The sequence below is a fragment of the Amphiura filiformis genome, chromosome 7 (assembly GCF_039555335.1).
Source record: "Amphiura filiformis chromosome 7, Afil_fr2py, whole genome shotgun sequence".
Lineage (NCBI taxonomy): Eukaryota > Metazoa > Echinodermata > Ophiuroidea > Amphilepidida > Amphiuridae > Amphiura > Amphiura filiformis.
Window position 1 is genome coordinate 55,221,294 of NC_092634.1, and position 27,165 is coordinate 55,248,458.

General features: G+C 39.7%; 1 protein-coding gene across 1 annotated transcript in view; it reads right to left on the reverse strand.

Moving 5' to 3' along the window:
- Positions 1-349: 349 nt before the first annotated feature.
- The window catches only part of LOC140157961 (WD and tetratricopeptide repeats protein 1-like), a 30,948-nt gene continuing 4,132 nt past the window's right edge, over positions 350-27,165 (reverse strand). Inside the window, 16 exon segments of the mRNA XM_072181208.1 lie at positions 350-532; positions 5,467-5,543; positions 5,546-5,631; positions 6,057-6,225; positions 14,018-14,253; positions 15,815-15,988; positions 17,229-17,376; positions 19,019-19,199; positions 19,201-19,229; positions 20,187-20,354; positions 22,187-22,323; positions 22,968-23,155; positions 24,012-24,123; positions 25,194-25,240; positions 26,074-26,157; positions 27,014-27,113. Of these exon segments, the coding sequence (XP_072037309.1) occupies positions 350-532; positions 5,467-5,543; positions 5,546-5,631; positions 6,057-6,225; positions 14,018-14,253; positions 15,815-15,988; positions 17,229-17,376; positions 19,019-19,199; positions 19,201-19,229; positions 20,187-20,354; positions 22,187-22,323; positions 22,968-23,155; positions 24,012-24,123; positions 25,194-25,240; positions 26,074-26,157; positions 27,014-27,067 (2,073 nt within the window). The 5' untranslated portion in view covers positions 27,068-27,113.

Consider the following 27,165-nt stretch of genomic DNA (forward strand, 5'->3'; position numbering starts at 1 on the left):
GTATTGGAAAATGGCGCAACCCACACACACACACATGGATTTGCAGTTTACCAATGATAGTGCTAATTATGATTTTGGTATTACCTTGATAAAAGCATGCTAAGAGTTAGCCTAGTATCAAGACACACGATTATACACCTTGTTGTATAAATAAAGATGTCTAATCCCTCAATGAAGTCTTGACAATAGGCTAATTTCGTATACGCTTACATAAAAGAATTGACCTATCTGATGTTTGTGAAATAGGTCACAGGACTAAAAGGTAGTTGTGAATACCAGTCTTCATACATAGTTTGTACACGGAAGGATGTTATAAAACAACAATATAATCATCTTTACAATTCTCGTATCAGTGTGTCCTACATTGCACCGGACCCTCTCCTCCCTCGTCGTCAGAGCCATCGGAGATGCCTGTTATCCTGTAGCCCATATTCATTAGCATAACTTCTAATGGATCGGCGTTCATTCTTCTTTGATTGGCTGTTGCTGCCGTGTCCGGTTCCGAGACACAGCGGTCGTCCGAGCTACCGTCCTGCGTTTGCAAATAGAATGGAAGAAATAGTGTTATGGAGAAATATGGCGATGCAATTCTTTTGTTATGATACCGATGCCTTTGTGATGCTTTTTTTTTCTAAAACCAATGACATGTTTAACTTCACAGTTGGGCAATTGAATACCGTATTTCGTCAAATAAACGCCCCCGGGGGCGTTACATTTTCCCAAGGGGGGCGTTTATTAGAGGTCATTTTTAGCACGACAATTCCCGTTAAAATCATTAGGTAAGCTTAAAAGTCACGCTAAAATGACGAACTATGAACTTTTGACACGACTTTTGGTTCACTTCCGGGTTTCTGATGCAGATTTTCGCCATTTATTGCTGCTATTACCGACCATGTGAGCAACTTGGTAAGCTTACTACACAAGATAGCATGGAAATATCGGAATTTTGAAACATCTTGGTTGAAAAAAAGTGGTGGGGCATTTATTTGAGGGGGGCAACTATTTGACAAAATACGGTATTGCTCCAACTATCAAATTCATTTGAACAACTTAAGAAGAATGTTTCTTATTAGGACCCAAGTGGGCGACATTATCTGTTAACACATAGATGGGCAACTTTTTTAGCACTAGAAATATTCAGTGAAAACTTTTCTTAGATGATCTTGCAGGCCACACAAAATTCACCGCCAGGTATATGTTGCCCACCCATGATAACAGAACCAGGCTTGCATCTGTAGAACATGTTCTTGTCAGTTGTTGAACATTCCACTGTCAATTATCCAAACCATGATATTGTTATTGCAGTAGAAAGGTTGCTAGTACTCTGTTTTGCATTTTCAAATCAAATGCTAAAAATAGCAGACATTTACTGGCAACAATAAGCAAGCTGCCCTTTTAAACTTTCTATTGACGTATTTGTAAAACTCACATACACACCCGTACCCACCCCTATGTGAAATAACCCACCAACCGGTCTGCTGCTTAGGACCGTGCAAACAGCGACATTACTTCCCGACTTTCAGCTGTTTACAGGGAATGTACACAAATTATGGCGATCCTGACTTTTAGACCACCCTCGCTATATAGGGCTTACAGGCATGAGACTGCACTTTCCTAAAAACAAGGCGGTTCTCGAACCACGAGTCTCGCCTGCTTTTGTGACCGCCTGCTTTTGCGATAACTGTTGGTAGAGAGGTAAATGAATTTGGCGGTTATCGGCTGGGCACGATTATCTGGCCGATGGTAACTGTACCCACCAAGTTTCATGCCCATGCAACAGTTTTTACTAAAATTTTGGCCCTGAAATGACCTTCTAAAATTTTGGCTCTAAATGTTGACTGTACCCCTCGTGCTAAGTTTCATGCCCATACGACAGTGTTTACTAATTTGACCTCAGATGACCCCTGGTGGCATCGAAATGACTATCCAAAAATTTGGCTTTAAATGTTGACTGTACCCATCAAGTTTCATGCCCATACGAGTTTTTACTAATTTGTCCTCAGATGACCCCTGGTGACTCCGAAATTACCTTCCAAATATTTGGCTTTAAATGTTGACTGTACCCACCAAGTTCCATGTCCATCCAACAGTTTTTACTAATTTGACCTCAGATGACCCCTGGTGACCCCAAAATGACCTTCCAAAAATTTGGCTTTAAATGTTGACTGTACCCACCAAGTTTCATGTCCATACGACAGTTTTACTAATTTGACCTCAGATGACCCCTGGTGACCCCAAAATGACCTTCCAAAAATTTGGCTTTAAATGTTGACTGTACCCACCAAGTTTCATGTCCATACGACAGTTTTTACTAATTTGACCTCAGATGACCCCTGGTGACCCCAAAATGACCTTCCAAAAATTTGGCTTTAAATGATGACTGTACCCACCAAGTTTCATGCCCATACGAGTTTTTAATAACTTGACCTCAGATGACCCCTGAGTGACCTCGGATGACCCCGTAATGACCTTCCAAAAATTTGGCAAAACCAAAGAACTATTTCATCAAAGTAATAAATCAAAACAGAAAGATGCTTCCTTTACGAGTTATCACTCATTGAAAGTGCTACTTTGCTATACTTTACATGGAAAGCGACTATCTTAAAGTCGCATATTTCCTTAATTACATGACCGATCAAGCTGTTATTGGGATATGTGATGCACAGTTGAAAATTAATTATTAAAAGATTTGGTGACCTCAGTTGACCTTTGACCTTGTATGTGACCTTTGACGTCACGAAATTAGAAAAAGTATGTTGCCCTGAAAAATCAAATTTGGCAATACCAAATCACTATTTCATCAAATAAATCAAAACAGAAAGATGCTTCCTTTACGAGTTATCACTCATTGAAAGTGCTACTTTGCTATACTTTACAAAGAAAGCGACTATCTTAAAGTCGTCATATTTCCTTAATTACATAACCGATCAAGCTGTTATTGGGATATGTGATGCACAGTTGAAAATTAATTATTAAAAGATTTGGTGCCCTCAGTTGACCTTTGACCTTGTATGTGACCTTTGACCTCATGAAAATCTAATCAGGTCGAGTACCTCTGGCCACGCAACTCCCCACCAAGTTACGTCACTGTACCCCATACGGATCTCCAGATAATCTGTTCACAAGGTATTTTGCTTATTACGCATATATTATGCAAATTAGGTACTTAATTACCATATTTTACGCTCAAAATCTAATCAGGTCGAGAACCTCTGGCCCCGCTTACTCCTCATCAAGTTACGCCACTGTACCCCATACGGATCTCCAGATAAGCTGTTCACAAGGGTTTTTTGCTTGATACGCATCAAATACGCATAAATTATGCAAATTAGGTACTTAATTAGCATATTTTGCGCTGAAAATCTAATCAGGTCGAGAACATCTGGCCACGCTCCTCCCCACCAAGGTACGTCACTGAACCCCATACGGATCTCCAGATAAGCTGTTCACAAGGTTTTTTTGCTTGATACGCATCAAATACGCATAAATTATGCAAATTAGGTACTTAATTAGCATATTTTGCGCTGAAAATCTAATCAGGTCGAGAACATCTGGCCACGCTTACTCCCCACCAAGTTACGCCACTGTACCCCATACGGATCTCCAGATAAGCTGTTCACAAGGGTTTTTTTGCTTGATACGCATCAAATACGCATAAATTATGCAAATTAGGTACTTAATTAGCATATTTTGCGCTGAAAATCTAATCAGGTCGAGAACATCTGGCCACGCTTACTCCCCACCAAGTTACGTCACTGTACCCCATACGGATCTCCAGATAATCTGTTCACAAGGTATTTTGCTTATTACGCATAAATTATGCAAATTAGGTACTTAATTACCATATTTTGCGCTCAAAATCTAATCAGGTCGACACCCTCTGGTCATGCTACCCCTATAAAGTTTCATCATCATAGCACTTACGGTTCTCAAGATAACGCGCTCAAAAGCTTTTTCCAACACACACACGCACACACGCACACCCCACACACGCACACACCCCCACACGGACACACACACACCATAGTGATTACTAAGTCTCTCCCTGAACATTCAGGCGAGACAAAAACTGAAAAAACTGAAAATGCGCGTGAAATTGGGCAAAAAGTACCAAAAACAGGCTGAAATTAAATAAAGTTGCGGAAATTTTGACTATAAAAAAAACTGAATTCAGTTTTTAAACTGAAAATTCTCATGCCTGGGCTTAAATATTAATATTTCATCAAGGTTTAATATTCTAACAAGCTTAAACTAAAAGTTTCATCTAAGGAGTGAAGCTTTAAACTATTTAGCAAAAATATCCAACAAGCTTTTTTTTAACAAGCTAAACCAATTTTTGAAAAGAAGCTTAAAACGTCAATTTTTTCATCGTAAAAATCATCTAAAAAATCTTTAAAAATACAGTGACCTACCTAATATTACTAATCTATGTGTCCGATGATATTCAAGAAGCTAAAATATTGTGAAAACGGGCAGGGCTTTTGAGTAATGAGGGAAATTTCGGGGTAAAATGTATCACGTTTTTCGAGAAATTCACCATTTTGAATAAACAATGTAAATGCAGAATTAAGTCACACAGTAAAAACGATGTCAAACGCGCTTGAAAATGCATGATACGCTAGCGTAAATTACCGTCAAAACGAGCGTACATCAGCGCTTGTGCTACGCGAAAACTTCGGAGCTGGCATCACCGGTTTGGTTACCCGCTCTTTTACGTCAAAAATTGCTATAAAAACATGAATTTTGGAACAAAATAAAGCTTGTTCGATGGAATAAAAGGTATGTTTGTACAGTTGAGAACATGTTTAACCTTGTTGCAAAAGTTTAATATGATAAATTTGCAATTTGTACCTTATATAGCTCGGGTGGTCTAAAAGTCAGGATCGCCCAAATTATACACAATTCTTCATCAAATGGCAACCTGGGAATGATTTTCTTTTCTCTGACAGGGCATGCACTCTATAGTTTCTATTTACATTGTTTGCAACCCACTGCACATATTTACAAAGGAAGTCCACAGTTGGAATGCAGAATTGCAGAGTATCACACTATCGTCTCTGTTTGAAGGCGATTACAAATGCACACTCAAATGCACCCATTGTCCACGGTTGTGAATATAATATTAAATAAATGTCCTCATTTTCCACACACACACACCCCTACACGTGTTCACCTCCACAATAGATCGCGTATCTGGCAAATTCATTATACATGCAATTGTGGTCATTTGCAGACCTCCGAAACCGAGGACGATCCACCATTGCAGTGTTGTCCACGGTTTAAATGTGAAATGTCATTGTGCCTGTCCTTGTTTGTCGGTATACACACACTCACCCCCCCCCCAACACATTCTAAAAGTAGCCCTAGTTTCAGACTGAATTCACTCTGACCATTATATGCATAGCGCGGGTATAGCGTTATTACACATTAAGCCACTTACATCTGGTTTCGACTCCATAACCTGACCACTGGATCAATACCACTGGTTGCTAGGAGACAGTAACTAGGATGCGGCTGTAGGCATTTCACAATGGACTCATCCCTCTTAGTACCCTCATGATGTTAGTAGTGTGACGATCCCACAGGAAGAATGACCCGTCATCTGAACCAGCCACTATGTACTGACCATTGCTGGGTAATGAGAGAAAAAAGAGGGGGAAATATTAATGCAAGCAGTGTCTTTACAAAGTAAATTAGGCGACACTCAACTTGGGCAGGTGACAACCCTGGATTTGAAGGTCAAATTAGGCTGCACAATTGTATTCAAATAATGGACAAACCTCAATTTTAGAACCAATAATCTAGACTCCAAGAAACATGCAGTACAGCCTTAGTTTACATGCATAGTTTACATGAATTTTTTTTGGGGGGGGATTGCGGGCAAAGTGAATTTCAGGGTGGGCAAAATTGACACAAAATGCTCAAAATTGCCGCAAAAAGTGGAAATGTTTGTAGTTTTGGACTTTTACTGGGGGAAACTAGGGAAGGGGGAAAGAGTTCTGATTGGGGGTATTTACCCCAATGCCCCCCCGGCACCGCCACTTTGCATAGCTTACCTGCCAAAGAAGTTAGCTTCTTTAATGTCCGTAGTAGTGTTACAATGTCCGCAATATCGTGTGTCGTAGTCACACGCTCTGCTTCGTAGCGCTTTCTCTTGATCTGATTGCTGGTCGCTGCGCTGCCACCTTCGACTTGGGGAAGACTCGGGTCTGTCTTTGTCGCTATCTGTGGAAATGAAATAGGTAGAAGCTGGTGTGAGCTTTTTGTTGTATTTTTGAGGGTTTTTTTGCTGGTGCAACTGCACAAGGAATATGGGTGAGGAATCATATCCTCATGGGCACTACCGCCCTTCTTACAGAGCCCCCGATTGGTCAATTACATGATATAATCATCTCAGTAACCAATCAAAATGGAGCTGTTAGATCGCTTTACAATTTTATGCTTAACCCTTCTGCCCTACTGACTTTTCTTACCACATCTCCGATTGGCTCAATACTATGGCTCAATACTCTTTGTAACCAGGGGCGTAGCAAGCGGGGGGACAGGGTGGACGAAGTCCATGGGCCCCAAGGGTTCAGAGGCCCCGAGCACTAAACCGAAAATTAAATAAGGGCTGATAATGGAGATGTTAAAAGCAGGGCCGGATTTACCATTGGGCCCGATGGGCCCGGGTCCGGGGCCCCAAAACTTTGGGGGCCCAAAAATTGCGCTGTGCATCTTTCTTGGTCAAAATAGGGCAAAATTGTGACATTTCCCGCGCATTCAAACAGCAAAATTCAGGTTGATTTGGGGCTAAAATAGTCTGAAAATTGAATTTTTTTCACGTGCTTCGCGCACAAATATCAGGAACAAAATATGTTAGTCCCCCTCTATATTTTAATGCATCCGCATTATACGTAAACCAAAACTTGGCCACTGAGTTGAGTGCACATGTCTTCCTCGGCACATGAGATCAGGGCCTTCAAATTTTGGCCTGTCTCAGGGCACCCAACTAGGTAAATCCCGCCCTGGTTAAAAGGGCCGTACTGCTCCTTGTCCATGGGCCCCAGATGCTCTTGCTACGCCCCTGTTTGTAACCAATGAAAGTAGTTTGTTTAATCTAATTTGGGTGGTTTTCGCACTATAGCTGGACTATGGGGCTTTGGCAGTATCACAATCATGGACGAAAGAGATAACAGACAAACACCAAACAGTTAAAGTCTCAGCATCACCCGATATTTATTTATTTATTTATTTATTGGAACATACACTTTTGTAACAGTGGCACACGCCTAACCAGCGGTGCGTTCAAAACAATATCAAACATAATTATATACAAGAAATGATTTAAAAACAATATACACGCACAATTATTATGGCACAGAACAAAAGCAAAATAAATTGCCTGTGTCAACCCAAGTTGATTTGAAATGGGTCGTTAGCAGGCAAATAAAACGAAATATAAAATAATATTAAAATAATATACATTAACATGGCAAAATACTGGCATTAATTGTGCATAGAATCATTTAACAAGAGAAGCTCTAAGAGCCCAAGCACGTTTAAGAAATGATTTACAAAAGAATCAAAACAAAAACTACCTTCTTCACTGTCTAAGGGGCCCCCAGCATCAAGCACGCTTTAATGTCCTCATTCCCAGCAATAAATATGTACCAAAAGGCCTCAAGTTGCTGCTCATAAAGGTCACTTTCCAGTTTCAGGTACTCTTCTGCTTGTGAATTGTGTTCAGAGTCCTACAGGTGAAAAGGAAGTGACTAAGATTTTCGCTGCCGCTTTTGCATAGAGGGCAGGTGTCGTCCATGCCCTCGGTCCAACCGTGGATTCTACCATTTAAGGGGAGAGTGTTTGAACGTGCTTTAAATTTGAGGCTTATCCCCCAAAAATCAGTTTTGTCAAGAAGGTAGTTTTCAAAGGCAAGTGTTTGTTTAAACTTAACATATTCAGCCAGAGAAGATTTGGTTTTGGCATTGTCATACCACGAAATTTCATACACATTTTTCATAATTTCTTTACAACATTTGGCCCAGTGTGGAGTGATCATGTTGATAGACGCGTCGTTTGTGAAAAGGCGGTTCATATCACATTTAGTGAGAGCAGATTTGGTCGAGCTTAACCATTTAAAGCGAATTTTGTCAATATTGCAATCAAGAATGAATAAAGTATTAAACATGAAGACACACAAAGCTCTATCGCAGGCATGCAATGGTGGCATGCTTGTTAGACATGGCACAATTGAACGATCCGCCCTTTGATCTGCATTAACAAATGAACATTTTTATACCCAAATTAACATGTTACAGCATTCATATCAAAAGTAATGAGTGATTAAAAATCACTTTTTGCTGCCAACACTGATTTAATTTGACATTGTTACACATTTGTGCTTATATCAAAACGGTGTTTCTCGTAACACGTAATGCGCCTCATTTCTTTGGTCACATAAAAGTTTGGGACAAGATTGTGAAGTCAATATTGAAAACACTCTGGTGTGGAAACATTGTATTCCTTTTTTGGACTTTGTGCATTATCAACGAGGTTAGAAAAGTGAGTGTGGATTCCCCCATATTTCCCAGTGGCATAGCGAATTCTGCGATGAAAGTAAAAAGTAAAGCTTTGCACGCATTTCAGCACAAAATCATTTCAAAGATCAATTTAAGACCAATATTCAATGTGGTGTTACAGAAGGCTTCTCACGAGTGACATGGAAAGACAGGAGAACAAATTCCTGGATCCTCGACAAGATTGGTACAAGTCTAACCATCAGAAGCGGCATAATTAAGCTGAAGTACTTTGGCCATATTGTCAGGAAACATGGAGGTGTAGAAAAACAGATTTTGCAAGGGGCTATGGAAGGCAAGCGAGGAAGAGGACGTCCATCAACATCTTGGACTAATGACGTGAAGCTGGTTTCTAACCAAGGAATGCAAGGTGAAACGCATCAGATCAAGTGAGATGGCGTACCTTGTGAAGACCACAGCAGCGCTACACAGCGCCACCTGACAGAGAGAGAGAGAGAGAGATTCAACTTCATTATAACTAATGAGTGACAGGCCATATTTGTGCAAATTTTCCCGCACTCTGCGCACACTTATTTCAAGGATTGGGTAGGGCGCCATTTAGAGGTTAATAACTGCGTGTCTGTAATTTGGAGGGCATTGTGAAAAATCTAAACATTTTGCCTTTGGAACCGAGGGATATTCCGAGGTCCAAAGCAAAATGTTAAGATTTTTCACAATGCCCGACATATTACCGATGCAAAGTTATTAACCTCATTCATAACCGTCACTTTCATCTCTTTACTACGACCAATAAAAGGAAGTGCGAATCACTATCTGTACAAATATGGTAGCGCGCAATCCAAATATGGCAGCCAGCACTCTCGCAATTTGTTCGACGCACAACACGGCGCGCGCAGAGGTAACTAATATTTACGCTGCCGACGCGGAGGTCCACTGTTGTTTATTAGTGACCGCGTTCAGCGTTTGCGTTTTGCCAAATAAATAACAAGAGCACCAATGGTGCTGTAGCTCATTTGTTATGGGTAATGGTCAGGAATACCATACATAGCTATGTATAGCCATGCATAGCTATGTATAGTTATGTATAGCCATGCATAGCTATATGTATAGCCATGAATAGCTATGTATAGCCATGCATAGCTATGTATAGCCATGCATAGTTATGTATAGCCATGCATAGCTATGTATAGCCATGTATAGCTATGTATAGCCATGCATAGTTATGTATAGCCATGGATAGCTATGTATGGCCATGTATAGCCATGCATAGCTATGTATAGCCATATGTAACCATGTCATAGCCATGTATAGCTATGTATACAGGGCTGCCAACTTTGAAAAACACATTTCAGTATTCTCAAACCTCAAAATCACCATTGTGCTGTGATCAAGCACAAATCAGCATTTTGAAAATATACTTACGGTTCTCAAGATATTTATTTATTCAAGGCATTTATTTATTTGTACCTTTTGCTTGTCGAGTATCCTTTGATTTTATTTTGTTTAATACAGTTTTGTTTGTATATTTAATGTCTTGGATGCACCATCGGATAGATGAGTGCCACTGATGTAAAAGCAATTTCCAAATAAAAACTTGAAACTTAAAAACTACAACACTTTCATGGTAAATGAAATTATTTAAAACAAATAAAATAAAATTTGCACACACATCTAATTTTCCTGACTTCATATTTCGAACGAGTGCTCCCTTCAATCTTCAGAACAGGGAAAGGCCACTAGCCTAGTGTTAATACCCCCAGCACTTCCCTGTTCAGACTTTCTGTTTGTCTGTCTGATGGACAATTAAACCCATCACATTCATGGTGCACCCTTATTGGGTCACATAAGTCGTGTTCACATTGTCGGACGTATGCCCGGCGGAACTTGGTTGGCGCAAGGTGCTAGGAGTAGCGGTAGGTGCTGCCAGGAGTAGGTGCAATGTGAACGATGGTCAGCATAAGTTCCGCCAGGCGTACGTCCGACGATTTACTCCTGACAAAAGTCAGGAGTAGCGAGCTGTGTGTAACTTCCGCCAGGCGTAAGATGCAATGTAAACGCAGATTACGCGTTGGCACCCGGAGTAAGTGTGACCTTTTGTTGGTCGGAACTAATAAATTACATATCGCGTGGTTGATAAAGGTCACAGAAACACCGGAAGTGGTAGCCAATGATTACGCCAACCAGAAATGAATACGGTGGAATTAGTCGGCGTAGTACTAGGAGTAGGCTAGGTGTGGACACGGGGTAGGAGTAGGAAAAATATTTGTGGAATTTTGATCAATGTTAGCGTAAGTTTACGCCGGGTGTAACTCAAAATGTGAACACGACTATACATTGTAGTATGTTCAGAGTTTGTGGCTGGTCAAAATAGACTTGCTCAAGTCCTTTCGGGCCTGATGTCTCTGTGATATGATATCTTAATCTTTTTTCAGCTATAAGGCCCTGGTCACTCTATAACCATCAAGCCCCTGTTCTTAAACATGCTAAAAGAACCAGCATACTAATATACCGGTATATGCCTATACCAAAGTACTTAAGTATTCTAGCCACTGGTATACAGAACTCTCACTTATCTGACTCATGATGTAGGCCTATACCCTAGAGCCTAGTCCCATCACGTCATAATTAAGTCCTCCCTCCCCTGTTGGCTGTTTGATAGTGACATGCCTTCAGGGAGTTCTTGCTGTTGTTGGAAACTAGAAAGAAACAGGATTGTACGGTGTCTGATCTCCGCCAAATCCCCCCTTTTATTATTCATTCCCCAATTCTTAATTCCACCCCCTTCACTTGATATCTCTAAACATATTACATGTGGTATTATAGTAGAAGTCAAATGAAGATAAATACCACTATTGTTATGCACTAGGGCTTGAATCAAGGCTAGGTCAAAAGGACATTTCACCTTGAGTAAATGTTTACATAACTAATTGGGTTTGGTGACTCTTCAAGATGTCTGAGAATTGGCAAAAAAAAAAAGTTGTTTGTTTGTCCTCCACCGCCCGCTCCTCAGTTTAAGGCCTGACAAATTTTTTTTTTTTTTCAGATTTGGAGTATCTCTGGACCTAGCTAGAGCGAAATGCTAGGATCTTTCAAGGTTGAAAATAAAATTAAAAAAAAAAACATTTTGTGTTTCAATATGCAAAGTTATATATTTGTCTTCATGTCATAGTCTATTATTATTAATGACTTCAAAATACATTGCATTAATATCATTTTAATATCATTAAAAGACTATGACATGAAAACAAACTATAACTTTACATATTAAAGAAACAAAATGTTGTTTTTTTTAATTCACAGTGAATGGTTGAAGCTTTTAGATCTAGCTAGGTTCAGGAATATGCCAAATCCGAAAAATCCGCCCACCCGCACATCCTCTTTCAAAGCTGTGGAGGACAAACAAACAATAATTTTTTTTGCCTAATTGGTGTAAATGAGTGAGATGTTTGTTCATAGTCAGGGTTGCCAACCAACAATTTGGTAGCCCAATTAGTTCTGAATTGGGAGAATTTTAGACACTTCTTGCTCATGGCTCGTGCACAAAAATAAGGGCCTATATAGACAGCACAAGCCCAATTGGTGCTTTATCTATTAACACTGAAAAGCAAACATTGAAGCCGCACTGAAGCTGTAAAGTTCACCATCTCTTTTACAAAATCACCAGATCAAGGAGTTTGTACAGTGTTTGTAATATGATCAGCACGACAAACAGTCTGCAAAGGAGACTATTCTCTGAAATTTGGTAAAATTTTCGAACAAAATGCTCCAAAAATCACACTTTCCGTCCGAATTTTCCTAGCTAAATAAGTAACAATCATGAACGATCATGCAAAGATCGCTCCCTCAAATTACCAGCTCCATTACTCAAACGATGTAGCAAGAGAAAGTAAAAAACATAGACAAAATTAGACTACGACTATAGTTCATTTGCTGCCGCAAATGAGCTAAAAATGATTGGATCGCAAGTATCGCATATATATTAATGAGGTTATGAATATGTGTCCTTAGCCATGGGCACTACAACCCCTAGCTATGCCACTAAACTTTCCCTGTTACTCATGGAAGACAAAAAAATGTACCTCTCAATTATTTCACAAGTGTCACTTAATGTGGACCAATTTGACATTAAAAATTACAAATTTGCGTTCAGGGCCGTGAAAATTGATGAGGGCCATATAATTCAAACCCAAGGCCCCCAATGGCCCTTGGAAGATTTAGGCTTATTTTGAGCACTGCTCATACATGACAATCCAATATACCCATAGCGTTTCACACAGGGCTTTGGGAGCGATGGCCTCAGGGGCGTAGCTAGCGGGGAGACAGGGTGGACGAAATCCATGGGCCCGAGGGTTTAGAGGCCCCGAGTACAAAAGCGAAAATCAAATAAGGGCGGATAATGGAGAACAGACCCGGATTTACCATTGGACCAGATGGGCCCGGGTCCAGGGCCTCCAAAATTGCCCAATGCATCTTTTTTTTAACCTCAATAACAGCATGTTTTTGGCCAAAATAGGGCAAAATTGTAAAATTTTCTGCGCTTCGCGCGTATTATATTAACAAGATTCATGATCTGGGCCTAAAAATCTGATATTGAATTTTTCGTGTGCTTTGCGCGCAAATGTCTTTGTAACATCGGAACAAAATATATTAATCCCCTTCTATATTAACTTGGCCACTGACTTGAGTGCACATGCCTTCCTCGGCACGTGAGTTTGGGGCCTTCAAATTTTGACCTGGCCTTAAGGTAAATCCCGCCCTGGTTAAAAGGGCCCGTACTGCTCCTTGTCCATGGGCCTCTGATGCTCTTGCTACGCCCCTGGATGGCCTGTGTACAGGCCTAGAAATCTGTTTGGATTCTTGCAAGAGAATTTGGCGAGAATCCTAGATTCCCCGCAAATTTTGGATTGCTTCAATTTACGTACCTACCTCCCACTGCCCCAAAAAATACTGCCATCTATCACTCTGATTAAGTCATACTACAATTCACTACAATGGGGTTCAGTTGCTTAAAGTAATGAAATATTATAAGTAGTCAAACCCGGAGTTTCACTAGTATACCATATTTCGTCAAATAGTCGCCCCCCCCCCCTCAAATAAATGCCCCCACCACTTTTTTCAACCAAGATGTTTCAAAAATGACGATATTTCCATGCTATCTTGTGAAGTAAGCTTACCAAATTGCCCACATGGTCGATAATAGCGCCAATAATTGGCTAAAATCTGGATTAGAAACCCGAAGTGAACCAGAAGTCAGTGTTTCTAGTTCATAGTTCGTCATTTTAGCGTGAGTTTTAAGTTTACCTAATGATTTTAACGGAATTATCATTCTAAAATTGACCTTGAATAAACGCCCCCTTGGGAAAAATGTAACGCCTCCCGGGGCGCTTTATTTGACTAAATACTGCATATCTTTTTTTTCTTTCTGTAAAAAGTTTTTCAAGAATATTTGTGTGAATCTAATAAAATCTCTAAAATAAACAAATTAAACCACAACTTACCACTTTCGCTCATTGTTAGCACTGCCGTGGATATGTCCCTATCCAACGCCTGACACTCCCGGTACTTTGCGTAGTCCGGGAATTTCGCCTTGAACTGCTGCAGACAATCCTGCGCTTCTCGTGCACGCATCAATTCCAGAAGGCATCGTATGAGTCTGAAGTGGGCTTTCCTATGGCTGGGGTCTAGACACAAGGCACTATGGCAGTCTCGTGAGGGCTGCGACAGATCACCTTCCCTGTAAATATAAATACATATGTGGATTCATGTTACGAACAATACAACAATTTTCGGAATAACTATAGAAAAAGAATACTTTCTGCACCCTTGCACTAGGACATATTCAGAAGTTGTACCTACTGCTAATAGTCCCAATACTAATTTACACTACAAGACTCCTATTGGGGCTGTCTGCACAAGTACACCGTCACCAAGGTACTTGCATGGTACTATGCAGACCAAGGGAGTACCAGTGTAGTACCATTTCAGTACCACTGCTGCATGTGGATCCTGTGCAGTAGCAGCATTGGTACTATGTGGGTACTTTGTGTGTACCAGTCAGAAACCTTGGCGACGTGTGTACCTGTGCAGGCGACCACAAATAAGAATCTTGTATACAGTCTGTCCACTTAGAAGTACAAACCAAATCTGTGGCATCTGGGGTCGATGCTTTGCGTCACACACGAGCGCGACGCGACGCATAAAGAGCGTGATGCACAAATCGCGCAGCAGTTGGCGCGCCAAAGAAGCATTGCACTGAAATATTTATTCTCATACCTCCAGTTTCCGAGGTCTATTTACTTTGTACTTCTATGTGGACAGACTATAGTGTAGTTAACTTTGTCAGACAGAAGACAGGGAGGCAAAGAGATGGGAAGACAACATCAATGAACGGATAGGATTAAAGTTTGCTGACTCCCAAAGGCCACTGGAGAACAGGGCAATTAAAGCTGAAAGAAACTGCTACACAGTCATCAATGTTGGTGTCCTGATGACCAGACCGGTTATGGGAACTGTAAGCTGCAAGTGAACCCTACATTTTTGGACTTTTTCTCAGTAAGTTATTATGCCAGTCCAACAACTTTCTAGCACTTTGTTTTTATTACTAAAAATTATGCAGACAAAAATTTTTTTAAATTCAATTCAATGTTGTCATAGTTTTGCCTATTAAAAGTCAATTTGGCACAGTGTCACTTAACTAGTAATTTCATAAACAATTTGCCATAGAAGTAGTGATGTAACAGGATTAATTATCAGAACGATGGGTCAAAACAATTTTTGAATGTATTGCCTCACACTATAAGCAGGCTGCACTCATCACCTGTTATGCCTGTGTATGCGAAAAATCATAGATTGAATACAATGCCACTCTTTTCAAAGACACCAATCATACTGGTGAAAGTGAAATGCACACGGACTCAACATACTGTGACATATCTATACAATTACGATCCACGTCTTAATGCCTATTCTTCGATAACCTATGGTGCGATGCACAGGTACAACATATGTCTAGTGCAGGGCAATACACACCAAAATTTTCTAACCCATCGCTATGGTCATATGTTGTTACAGCAACCACACATTTTTTAACCCCCTGAGCACTACCTGCCAATCTAACATTGCCTCTGATTGGTCAATTAATGATATTTTCACTTTAATCACCAATCAGAATAGAGCTTTTTTTGTGTGGTGAAATTATTCTAACAATGTTGCTGATTGGGCCAATTGTTAATGAAAACTTCTTTTTGGCTAATCGGCAGGTAGTTCTCATGGGGTTAAAAAGCCTAAGTACTCACCATTTCCTTTTCATGTAAGCAGCCGCTCTGTTGCCAAATAACACAGCGCTATCAGGTGTAATTTTCAATGCTAAATTGTATAGTCTAATTGCCGAGGTGAAATCTTTCTTGTCGCAGTAGTACCTATTTGCTTCATGTTTTAAAGCTTCCACTTTGGGCGGTAACTCTTTTGTTCTATGAGGGCTGAAAAGATAAACAACAACATCAATAATTATTATTATTATCATTATCATTATTATGCCATCTTAATTTAATAGTTCATCTCAAAGCCCCAGTGCGCATTAGTAAAATTGCCCGCTTTTTGTCAGGTTTTTTCTGTTTTATTTTTTTTTTCAAATCCACCACACACAAATCTCACGTCTGACATCGCCAGACGTCAAAATAGCCTAAATCGTAAATCTCAATAAAATTCTTCATCTTGACCACAGTGAAACTTCCTTAAGAGGTGAAAATGTGGTCCGTTTGTCCGAGAGATAAAAAAATGAAAGTAAATAAAAAATCTTAAAAAAATGCATTCCACATGGGTTTTTAACCTGGGAAGGGCTTTGAGATGACCTATTAAATTAATATGACCTTATTGTTGTTGTTGTTGTTGTTGTTATTATTATTTTATGCTGAGCATATCTAGGCAATGAACAGATGAAATCAGCGAGATAATGCCGCCAAAACTTCAGGGCAAGTGACCTAGTGAAGGGGAGTTGGAGTAGAGTGGGTCCGGGCATGTTTACAGGAAAGACAAGTGTAGCCGACAATCAGGCATTACTCTGACCAGACCTGTAACAAGGTCTTTATCATGGGTCAACTGTAATGGGCTATTCCAGTTGAAATCCATACCCCCTATGGAAGACATGACCTTAATCTCCTACACAGGGAGTGTGAATTTCAAAATGGGTTTACCTGAATGGGTGATTCCATTTGAAATCTACACTCCTGTGTGGGAGATTAAGGTCATGTCTTCTATAGGGGGTATATGGATTTCAACTGGAATTGCCCGGATTTTGAGGAGATCCAGTGGGGATTTTGAACCAGGCACCTCTTGCACCACAGGCAAAGACATTAACCAGTGTGCCACGCTGCTCTCCTTACTACTTTACAAAGCAAAATAGAACCAAATAATCAGAGAAGCCTCAGAGATCAAAGACCCACACTCAATAGGGATGCCAGATACGACCTGCCCGTCATTTATGACAATCACTTGACCACCTACCGGGTGGTCAGGTGAATAAAGACGCTGAATGAAGATGCCGTATTGGTGTTGCAAGCTACATTGCTGCTCAATACAGGGAGACTCTGAAAAGGTAACTTTTTAAGCTTAAAGCAAAATGTGTGTATCCAGTTTGTCAAAATCATTTCATTTCATGTCAACATCTCTCAAATCATAGGATGAAATCTAGTCTGCAGATGTATAACTAACCTTCTTGGCTGTGTGGAAGGTAGGGAGGATTGTGCTAACGTCTCTTCTAACTTGATGCCACTTGCATGTGCTATATGTTTAGCTACACCATTTGCACCTATGGAAGTACCGTTAGATGATAAGGCTTCTGCAACCTGTTCACTAACTTCTGAAATAGCAAGAAATTTATGGCAATTACTAGTAACATGAAATCTTCAAGCAACCTAGCACACAAGTAATGTTTCAAGAATTTTTTTTTAAATCGTAATGTTTTAACAAAGAATGAAAGGAAGGAAGGGAGGGAGTGAGGGAGGGAGGGTAGGAGGGAGGGAGGAAAGGAAAGGAAAGGAAAGGAAAGGAAAGGAGGAAGGAAGGAACGTTTTAACAATTTTTTTTGTAATCGTAATGTTTTAACAAAGAATGAAAGGAAAGGAGGAAAGAAAGGGACGGAAGGGAGGTAGTGATGGAGGGCAGGGGAAGAAAGGAAAAGGAAGGAAGTAAGGAAGGAAGGAGGGAAGGAAGGAAAAGAAAGGGACTAGGGAGGAAAAAAGAAAGAAAGATACAAAGAGAGAAAGAAGGAACAAAAGAAAGAGAAAGAAAGAAAAGAAAGAAAGAAAGAAAGAAAGAAAGAAAGAAAGAAAGAAAGAAAGAAAGAAAGAAAGAAAGAAAGAAAAAAGAAAGAAAGAAAGAAAGAAAGAAAGAAAGAAAGAAAGAAAGAAAGAAAGAAAGAAAGAAAGAAAGAAAGAAAGAAAGAAAGAAAAAGAAAGAAAGAAAGAAAGAAAGAAAGAAAGAAAGAAAGAAAAAGAAAAAGAAGAAAGGAAGGAAAAAGGAGGTAAAGAAAGAGTATCAGGGATATTCAAAACATTCTTCCTCAACCTTCATATCTCTGCTTCTGCAAATAGTACTTGCCATTTTACATTTTCCATGATTAATTAAAATACCATTTGTTCACTTCAGATCAGATGGTTTACATTGAAATTGAAAAAAAAGGGCATCAATACAAATCGTAATGTTTTAACAAAGAATGAAAGGAAGGAAGCGCGGGTGCGAGAGACAGAGGGAGGGAGGGTAGGAGGGAGGGAGGGAGGAAAGGAAAGGAAAGGAAAGGAAAGGAGGAAGGAAAGAACGTTTTAACAATTTTTTTTGTAATCGTAATGTTTTAACAAAGAATGAAAGGAAGAAAGAAAGGGACGGAAGGGAGGAAGGAAGGAGGAAGAAAGAAAGAAAAAAGAAAGAAAGAAAGAAAGAAAGAAAGAAAGAAAGAAAGAAAGAAAGAAAGAAAGAAAGAAAGAAAGAAAGAAAGAAAGAAAGAAAGAAAGAAAGAAAGAAAGAAAGAAAGAAAGAAAGAAAGAAAGAAAGAAAGAAAGATGGTTTACATTGAAATTGAAAAAAAGGGTATCAATACACATTTGCCATCATGTGACATTCCAATGTATAAATAATCAAGCAGGGTTTCATGAAGATCCCATTTACAGAACCAAAGAGTTGAGGCAGAACTTATTGAATGACCCTTGTATGTACAATATGGAGAATAAATAAAGAGAAGAAATGGTATAATGGGTTATTCCAATTGAAATCCATATACCCCCTATGGAAGATGTGACCTTAATCTCCGACACAGGGAGTGAAGATTTCAAATGGAGTCACCTATCCAGGTAACCCCATTTGAAATTCCACACACTCCCTGTGTGGGAGATTAAGGTCATGTCTACCATAGGGGGTGTAAGGATTTTAAATGGAATTGCCCAATCTAGGCAAAAGTAGGAGATGACAATGAATATGAAGACATAACAATATATATAGCATCATACCTTTGCACACACCATTAGTTGATTCGGGAAGTACATAATCCTTGACGTCAAAAGTCTTTGGCCTTCTCCCGCCGTAAATATCAAAGAGGTACACCTGTTCGCCACCTAGATTGACTAATAATTCTCTGCCTCCTGGACTAAAGTTCACATAGGTTGAGACTAACGAGCAGTAGCGCCGCTTTTCTGTCGCTTTCTTTGACTGGAAGATGACCTGGAAATGGAATGAAGGGTGCACAGAATAAGTAGTGGGTAAGATAGTGATACAGACACACAGACACACAGACAAACACAAACAAACAGTCAAGTTAGCACAGAGCTCACAGCTGATAAGGCATCATATCCAGTGCATGAGGTCCTGAGTTTGAGTCTCGATGAGGTCGAAAAATAAATAAATAATTACCATAGCTTGAAATTCGCCTGGATAAGGAACTACCTGCTTAATTGTCTCAGTTTACCAGTATATTACTGGTTACCAGTATAATGCTGGTTTCATACTTTCTGTCACGCGGCGTGACGCTTCATCATGCCGCTTGCACTTCCTGCAAGCGGAGCGGCACACCACTGAGCGGCAGCGGCATGACTCTGAAAGCCACTCTTGCCGTTCCACTACTCCAAAATTGTTTTTTGTTATCATACGTCAGAGCAGCACTGCTCGAGATGATTTGAATTCAACTCCCAGCGGTGCTGCCCCAGCGGCAAATCAGGAGTGATCGACATATCGGCTTGCCGCTGGTCACCGCTATCGTTTCTGAAGTAAAATCATCTTCAGAGCAGCAAAGCGGCAGGAAATTATGAAACCAGCATTAGGCATGTTTTTTTAACAGATCCATTACAAATGGGCAAAGTCCAGTCTCATCTGTTACTGAGTTCCAGTTGTTCCACAAAGTATGAGGGACAAAATTACTACACATACTCTACATCCAGAAGACATCTTACACCTCCCACAATGCATTTCTACAATGTACTGACTTGCTATTCAGTGCAGCATGGGTCGAAACTGACAAGAAATACCTGAATTGCAAGATCTGGATTAGCGCTGTTAATTGAGGTAATTTTTGTCACTATCGACCCATGTTGTAATGAACAGCAAATCAGTACAGTGAAGAAAGCATTGTGGGAAATGTAACATATCTTCTCTGCATCTGCTAAATCATACGATCTTTTTTACCTGCTACAAAATATTGCACACAATGGTTTGGTAGTTCCCCGTCATCGTCTGGTTCCGGGGCTGGGGTTCGCCACGATGCCCCTAATCTTTCCTCACGTGAGAAATGCACTGAGTGTGTTGAGAGCATACGAGTGTCGTATAACCTAACATATGGATCACTAGCACCAACTGAAAAAATAACAAAATAATATAGTAAATTTCACAGAAATGCAGGGTCAGTAGTAAACTGGGCTTACTGGGAAGGGTATCAAATTTTCAAGCAAATCATTCCTGATATATAAAGGGTGGGATGAAAAACACCCCTAAATATATTTTGGTAAAACTTCTGTAATATTCATTCAATTTCAAATTCCTTTAGCGAAGTATTTGCGGTCTGTTGTTGCTGTTTTCTTTCTTTCTTCTTCTGTCAATCTGAAAACAAGCCATAATAGCCATATGCTTTGGGCCAGTTTGACATGTACTTGGTCACTAGGACAATTGGATGGGGCACCTATGTCTCATCATCAACTTCTGGTCAAATGTCATTCACTTTCGGTCAGAGGTCATCCACTTCCGGTCAATAGCCAAAAATGTGATTTTCACAAGAAATACTACTTCCACAAATTACATAGCATGATGACGTTGCACACATGCATTGGCAATAACCAGTGTCTATAGGGTGTACAAAGAAATTGAGGTCAAAGGTCACATAAGGCACTTACATTCTGTATGTTTACTTACCAGCTAACTGTTCTGGTCTATGGGGATTCAGAGCAAGGCACTTGCATTCTGCATGTTTACTTACCAGCCAACTGTTCTGGTCTATGGGGATTCAGAGCAAGGCACTTGCATTCTGCATGTTTACTTACCAGCCAACTGTTCTGGTCTATGGGGATTCAGAGCAAGGCACTTGCATTCTGCATGTTTACTTACCAGCTAACTGTTCTGGTCTATGGGGATTCAGAGCAAGGCACTTGCATTCTGCATGTTTACTTACCAGCTAACTGTTCTGGTCTATGGGGATTCAGAGCAAGGCACTTGCATTCTGCATGTTTACTTACCAGCTAACTGTTCTGGTCTATGGGGATTCAGAGCAAGGCACTTGCATTCTGCATGTTTACTTACCAGCCAACTGTTCTGGTCTATGGGGATTCAGAGCAAGGCACTTGCATTCTGCATGTTTACTTACCAGCTAACTGTTCTGGTCTATGGGGATTCAGAACAAGGCACTTGCATTCTGTATGTTTACTCACCAGCTAACTGTTCTGGTCTATGGGGATTCAGAGCAAGGCACTTGCATTCTGCATGTTTACTTACCAGCCAACTGTTCTGGTCTATGGGGATTCAGAGCAAGGCACTTGCATTCTGCATGTTTACTTACCAGCTAACTGTTCTGGTCTATGGGGATTCAGAGCAAGGCACTTGCATTCTGCATGTTTACTCACCAGCTAACTGTTCTGGTCTATGGGGATTCAGAGCAAGGCACTTGTATTCTGCATGTTTACTTACCAGCCAACTGTTCTGGTCTATGGGGATTCAGAGCAAGGCACTTGCATTCTGCATGTTTACTCACCAGTTAACTGTTCTGGTCTATGGGGATTCAGAGCAAGGCACTTGCATTCTGCATGTTTACTTACCAGCCAACTGTTCTGGTCTATGGGGATTCAGAGCAAGGCACTTGCATTCTGCATGTTTACTTACCAGCTAACTGTTCTGGTCTATGGGGATTCAGAGCAAGGCACTTGCATTCTGCATGTTTACTTACCAGCCAACTGTTCTGGTCTATGGGGATTCAGAGCAAGGCACTTGCATTCTGCATGTTTACTTACCAGCTAACTGTTCTGGTCTATGGGGATTCAGAGCAAGGAACTTGCATTCTGCATGTTTACTTACCAGCTAACTGTTCTGGTCTATGGGGATTCAGAACAAGGCACTTGCATTCTGTATGTTTACTTACCAGCCAACTGTTCTGGTCTATGGGGATTCAGAGCAAGGCCTTTGCACTTAGCATATTCACTTACCAGCTAACTGTTCTGGTCTATGGGGATTCAGAGCAAGGCACTTGCATTCTGCATGTTTACCAATATAATGATTCAGATTAATTAGTACATTACTACAGCTGTCGGTACATGTATGCTGAGCACGAAGGTCAAATTGCCTGCAATAGAACAAAAACAAAATGTCACTGTCTTACAAGAGTACTTTGTGATTCTAATATCCCACAAACATGTGATCATGAGTGAAATGCCGTAACTATTTAGGCCATCATGCTCTATATAATATTTCATTATGTATCATTTAAGAGCAGCATGACCCAGTGGTGCTGATTGGTGAAAGACAGATTGATTGTTGTAGCATGAGCATCTCGCTACCAGAGCTGCCTAAAATCATCACAAAAGTCCTGTATCTATTAACCTTCATCTCATATAACCGAGAGTATTCTTCAAAGTAAACCATCACCTATCTGCGACAATTATGTTGCATATAGGAACACATCAGTCATCAAAAAAGAAGAAACTTGCACCTGCAGATCCGTCTGAGGATAACAAGCCTAGTGAATAAGGTCCCTTCACCATTGGGGGCAAAATTCATATTGAACTATTTGCTCTCTCCATTACTGCATTATTTTGGGGCAGATCCAGTGGATGACAAAGGCCTTGCAGCCAGTTCCGATCAGGGTAATATCTGGCTGTTTGTACACCCAATTGTGGTCTCTGGCATCATGGGAGAGCTGTGTTTCAACACTGAATGACCTAACCAGGATACATTAAAAAGTGGCTTGTCACATCAATTCAATCTTACCTAACTGTGCCGTCTTCCCCAGCACTCCAAAACATATACGGCACATCGGGTGCCGCTACTAATCGTTTCACTCTGCCAGCGTGACAGCTAAAGGCGTGTGTGGTTTCTAAATTAGGTACATTGTGAACCCTGACCTTGCAGTCGGCCGCTCCTGTTGCTATAGTGTGATCACTGGTGTTTGGTAGAAACTGCAAGGGATAAAACAATATCAACATTTAATATTTAACTTTTTCCCTCATTTGCATTTCCCGTAAGACTTTCCTCTTGCAGACATGCCAACTTTGAAATCCAGTTTTCCATACTCAGACGACCAAAAAACCATGTTTTGCACTCCAAAACCGTATTTTTATAAAATTGTATCTTTTCTACAAATCATGCATCTTGCACAGTGAATGTCTTTCCTATTCCTCACAATAAACCTCCATTTCACAGCGTATTCGTCCTTAAAACATCATTTTCTTCCAGGTTTCTTCCCATCTTAGGAAGCCATTATATTTTTGGCGTTGCGCACAAACAAAAAGTCAAACACAAACACACACCACGAGTGCTTTGTTGCATTGAACCAGCATAGCGCTCGCCTCTGCAATGCCAAAGTACTTTTTAAGATAAGTGTGCCGATTGGTCGACAAGGCCAAATTGATGCAATATTTACAAATATCAACAAATCAAATGACAGCTACGTTACCATGCAATTCAACAGGTCAAACAATGTCAATTCAGATTGGTAGTCTATTACTGCAGCCGTTTATCTTTTTGAGGCATGACTTGGTCAAGATTATCGAATACCGTATTTTTCGGGAGTTGACTGTATCACCGTATTTTTCATGTTTTACCATACAAAATACAGTGAAACTGTACTAGTTGGCATGTCTGCTCTTGTCCTCTCTTTCCCTCTTGTATCTTTTCTCTTTTTCTCTTTGCTTTGGTTCTCTTGTATTTTTTCTCTTCTCTTCTTTCTCTCCTTTCCTCTCCTCTCCTCCACAAGTTACAAGGAAAATCTTTTAAAACTTGCCCAATTGGGCTACCCAGAACTCCTCAACTTACCTTTAATGAGAATATGTTGCCATGGTGACCTGTGCGTAGAGTACATAGCTTTTTATGCCTAAGTGGATCCCATATAATTGCATTTAGATCATCGGAGCCACTACCTAGTAATCTGAAGAAGAAATTCAACAAAAGGTGTCATAATTTGTTTTCCTTTCCTGAAATACTCTGAATACCATATATCCTCGAATATTTTCCCCCGGGGTGTTGCATTTTCCAAAAGGGGCGCGTTTATTAGAGGTCATTTTTAGAATGATAATTCCCATTAAAATCATTAAGTACATGTAAGCTTAAAACTCACGCGGAAATGACGAACTATGAACTTGGGAACGATGACTTCCGGTTCACTTCCGAGTTTACGATTAGACTTTCGCCACCGTGTGTGCACCTTGGTAAGCTTACTACACAAAATAGCATGGAAATATCAGCATTTTTGAAACATCTTGGTTGAAAAAAATGGTGGGGTGGGGCGACTATTCAAGGATATACGGTATGTCAGCAAATCTTATCATAAAAGCCTAATAAATACACTCATCATGTAAATCGGTGAAATATCTTAAATTTAGTTTTTCTGGTTTTAAGATGTGATATCCATGGATATTAACTTATCAAAATGCAGAAGTCTTTAATACAAGAGCCGCTAGTTATGCTGCTGCAATCCAGCCTGAATTTAATATTCACAACTGGAAATGCATTATTTGAAGCATACAGAAAATGTGCGATGCGCAAAAAAATGCAAAAACTTGTGCAGTTTGGGTATAATCACGCATTATAGGTCCGACTGCGAATTTTAAGAATCCATAATGATCTGTAACATAATCCATGTTAAAAAAAAGTACAGAAAATATAGAAGGAAATTTTTTTTTTCAATATTGTAAATTCAAACTTTTTGGGGAGAATTTTGGAGAAAAAAATGTACAAATTGTGAATTTTCAAAAACTAGCACCATGCATTTTGATCTCAAAACTGCACATTTTCCCTATGCTTACATTACTTGCTCTGAACAAGACACATGACATAAAACTATACAGCACATCAGGCCACCATATCCAATCACCATACCAAGTTTGAAGTTGATCAATTATTGCGTTTAAGCTGCAGAATGGATTAATGAAAATGATGGCAAACTATGCAAATAAGCTCATAAATATTCATAAATATGCAAATAAATATATTACTTACTGTCCACTTTGATTCCATTCTAGACAATTGACACATCCTGAATGACCCTGGAAAAAAAAAAATCTCATCAAAATGCATGTTCCGATTTGAAATAATGCTGTGTTAGGCCAAGACAATAATGAAATGTTTGTTCGTCCTCCATCTATATCCAGTTTAGGGTCGCTGAGTCCAGAAACTTTACTTTCTTCACTTAATGACTTGTACCTGCACTTGGGTGATTGTAAAAACAATCAGTTTCAAATATTTAAAAAAAAGATTATTATTGATGAATCAAATATTGCTTGATTGTAATACATGATTGTAGGCTTAAGCACCATTGGCTGCATTGTTATTAAAACATTGCGTTTGACAGTTATTCTGGTTGATGTTTTAGGTAATAAGAAGTCCTGGAAAATCTAAGAACTGGAACACTGGCTAACTAACATGAGACCATTTTTATCACATCCAGATAATTTTTGAAATTTGTGTCCCCTGTGGAACCCAAAATTTGACGTTCAACATTTTGTCCATTATAAACTCAAGAACTGTGCATCAGAGATTGTTCGAACCCATAACACTTCACAGTTATTATAAATCCTACTTATGTCCTACATCACAAGACAATACATCATCATTACCCTTTTTAAAATAACCTGCATTTGCATCCACGTACATTCATAAAGTTATGAATGCTGACCATTTATGTTAACTAAAAAATAACTATCACACCCTGTAATCAGGGTTAGAATTTAGGTAGGGTCAGAGGTTAGAACCATTATGACTCTAATTCATGTTCTAGACTTTAGTCAATTGATTAACTTATCTGTGGGTTGGGAGGAATGAGAAAGACACAGGCAGGTGGCATGAAACACATCAATACATTTGTCCAGCCTAAGCTTACCTCTAGCTCATGTTCTAGACCTAATCTATTGATTAATTTCTCTGTGACATGGTGTTTTCTCTCAAAGCTTACGTTCCCAATATCCTACAAAATAAAAAACAGTTAGAAATGGTATGAATATGGCACAAACATTACAAGACTAAATATAGTAGGGATTTATTATGGGCATGCTCACAGTCACACAGCTATGGATAGTTTACAATATTTTAGAGGTCATATTTTTTCAAACAAAAGTCTAAGCACCCCCTGATTTAAGCGAGTAATTGAAAGTTCTATGCAATCATATGGTACTGCCGAGCCTGATGGGATAGACCTTTCAGCTACTGTGGGGCATGATAGCATATTTTGTGTACCCCCATGGGCTCCCTACCCGGTGAAATACCAACTTTTAGAAAATAATCAAAACTTTAATTTTAAAACAATTTTGTATAACTATTTCGATAATAATAAAAAGAACACTGCTTTTTAGGATATTTAAGCACATAATATTGAAATTGCTACATCATGTTGTGCTGTCACATGTGGCTTAATAGGTTTTTTTTCATATTGAATGTTTTTTTTCCACAAATTGAAATTTGATAAAAACTGAAAATAAACTGAAACCTAAGACTTGATACTTCTTGATGCATCTGGTGCCTCAAGAGGTCATCTGGCAACTGAACCCTGTCTGAGCTGGTCACTTGATAGACAGCTAGGAGTTTTAATGATGACCTTACCATACATGAGATAAGTTATAGTGAAGTCTTGTGATGGTTGTTCAACCCGCTCTCAGATGGTACATGCTACCACTTATCTTGTGCACAGGACTAAGGCGTCAAAACAATACCTACTAGCCGTCTATCATGTGATCACCTCAGCAGGTCAGGTGCCGGATGAAGTCTAATTAGACACAAAGAAGGAAACATAAAAGTAGTATGGTCCATATTTCAATGGTACTTACACATATTTGTCTTCTACGTAGATGGTGTACTATATTGGTTTGCTGTAGATCCATGATGTCAAAGGGCACTTATGAAGCCTTGGAATGGCTTCAGTGTCACCTGTAACAAATCAAGACACACTGTGATGTCAAAGGTAAGGTAGGGGTGCTTT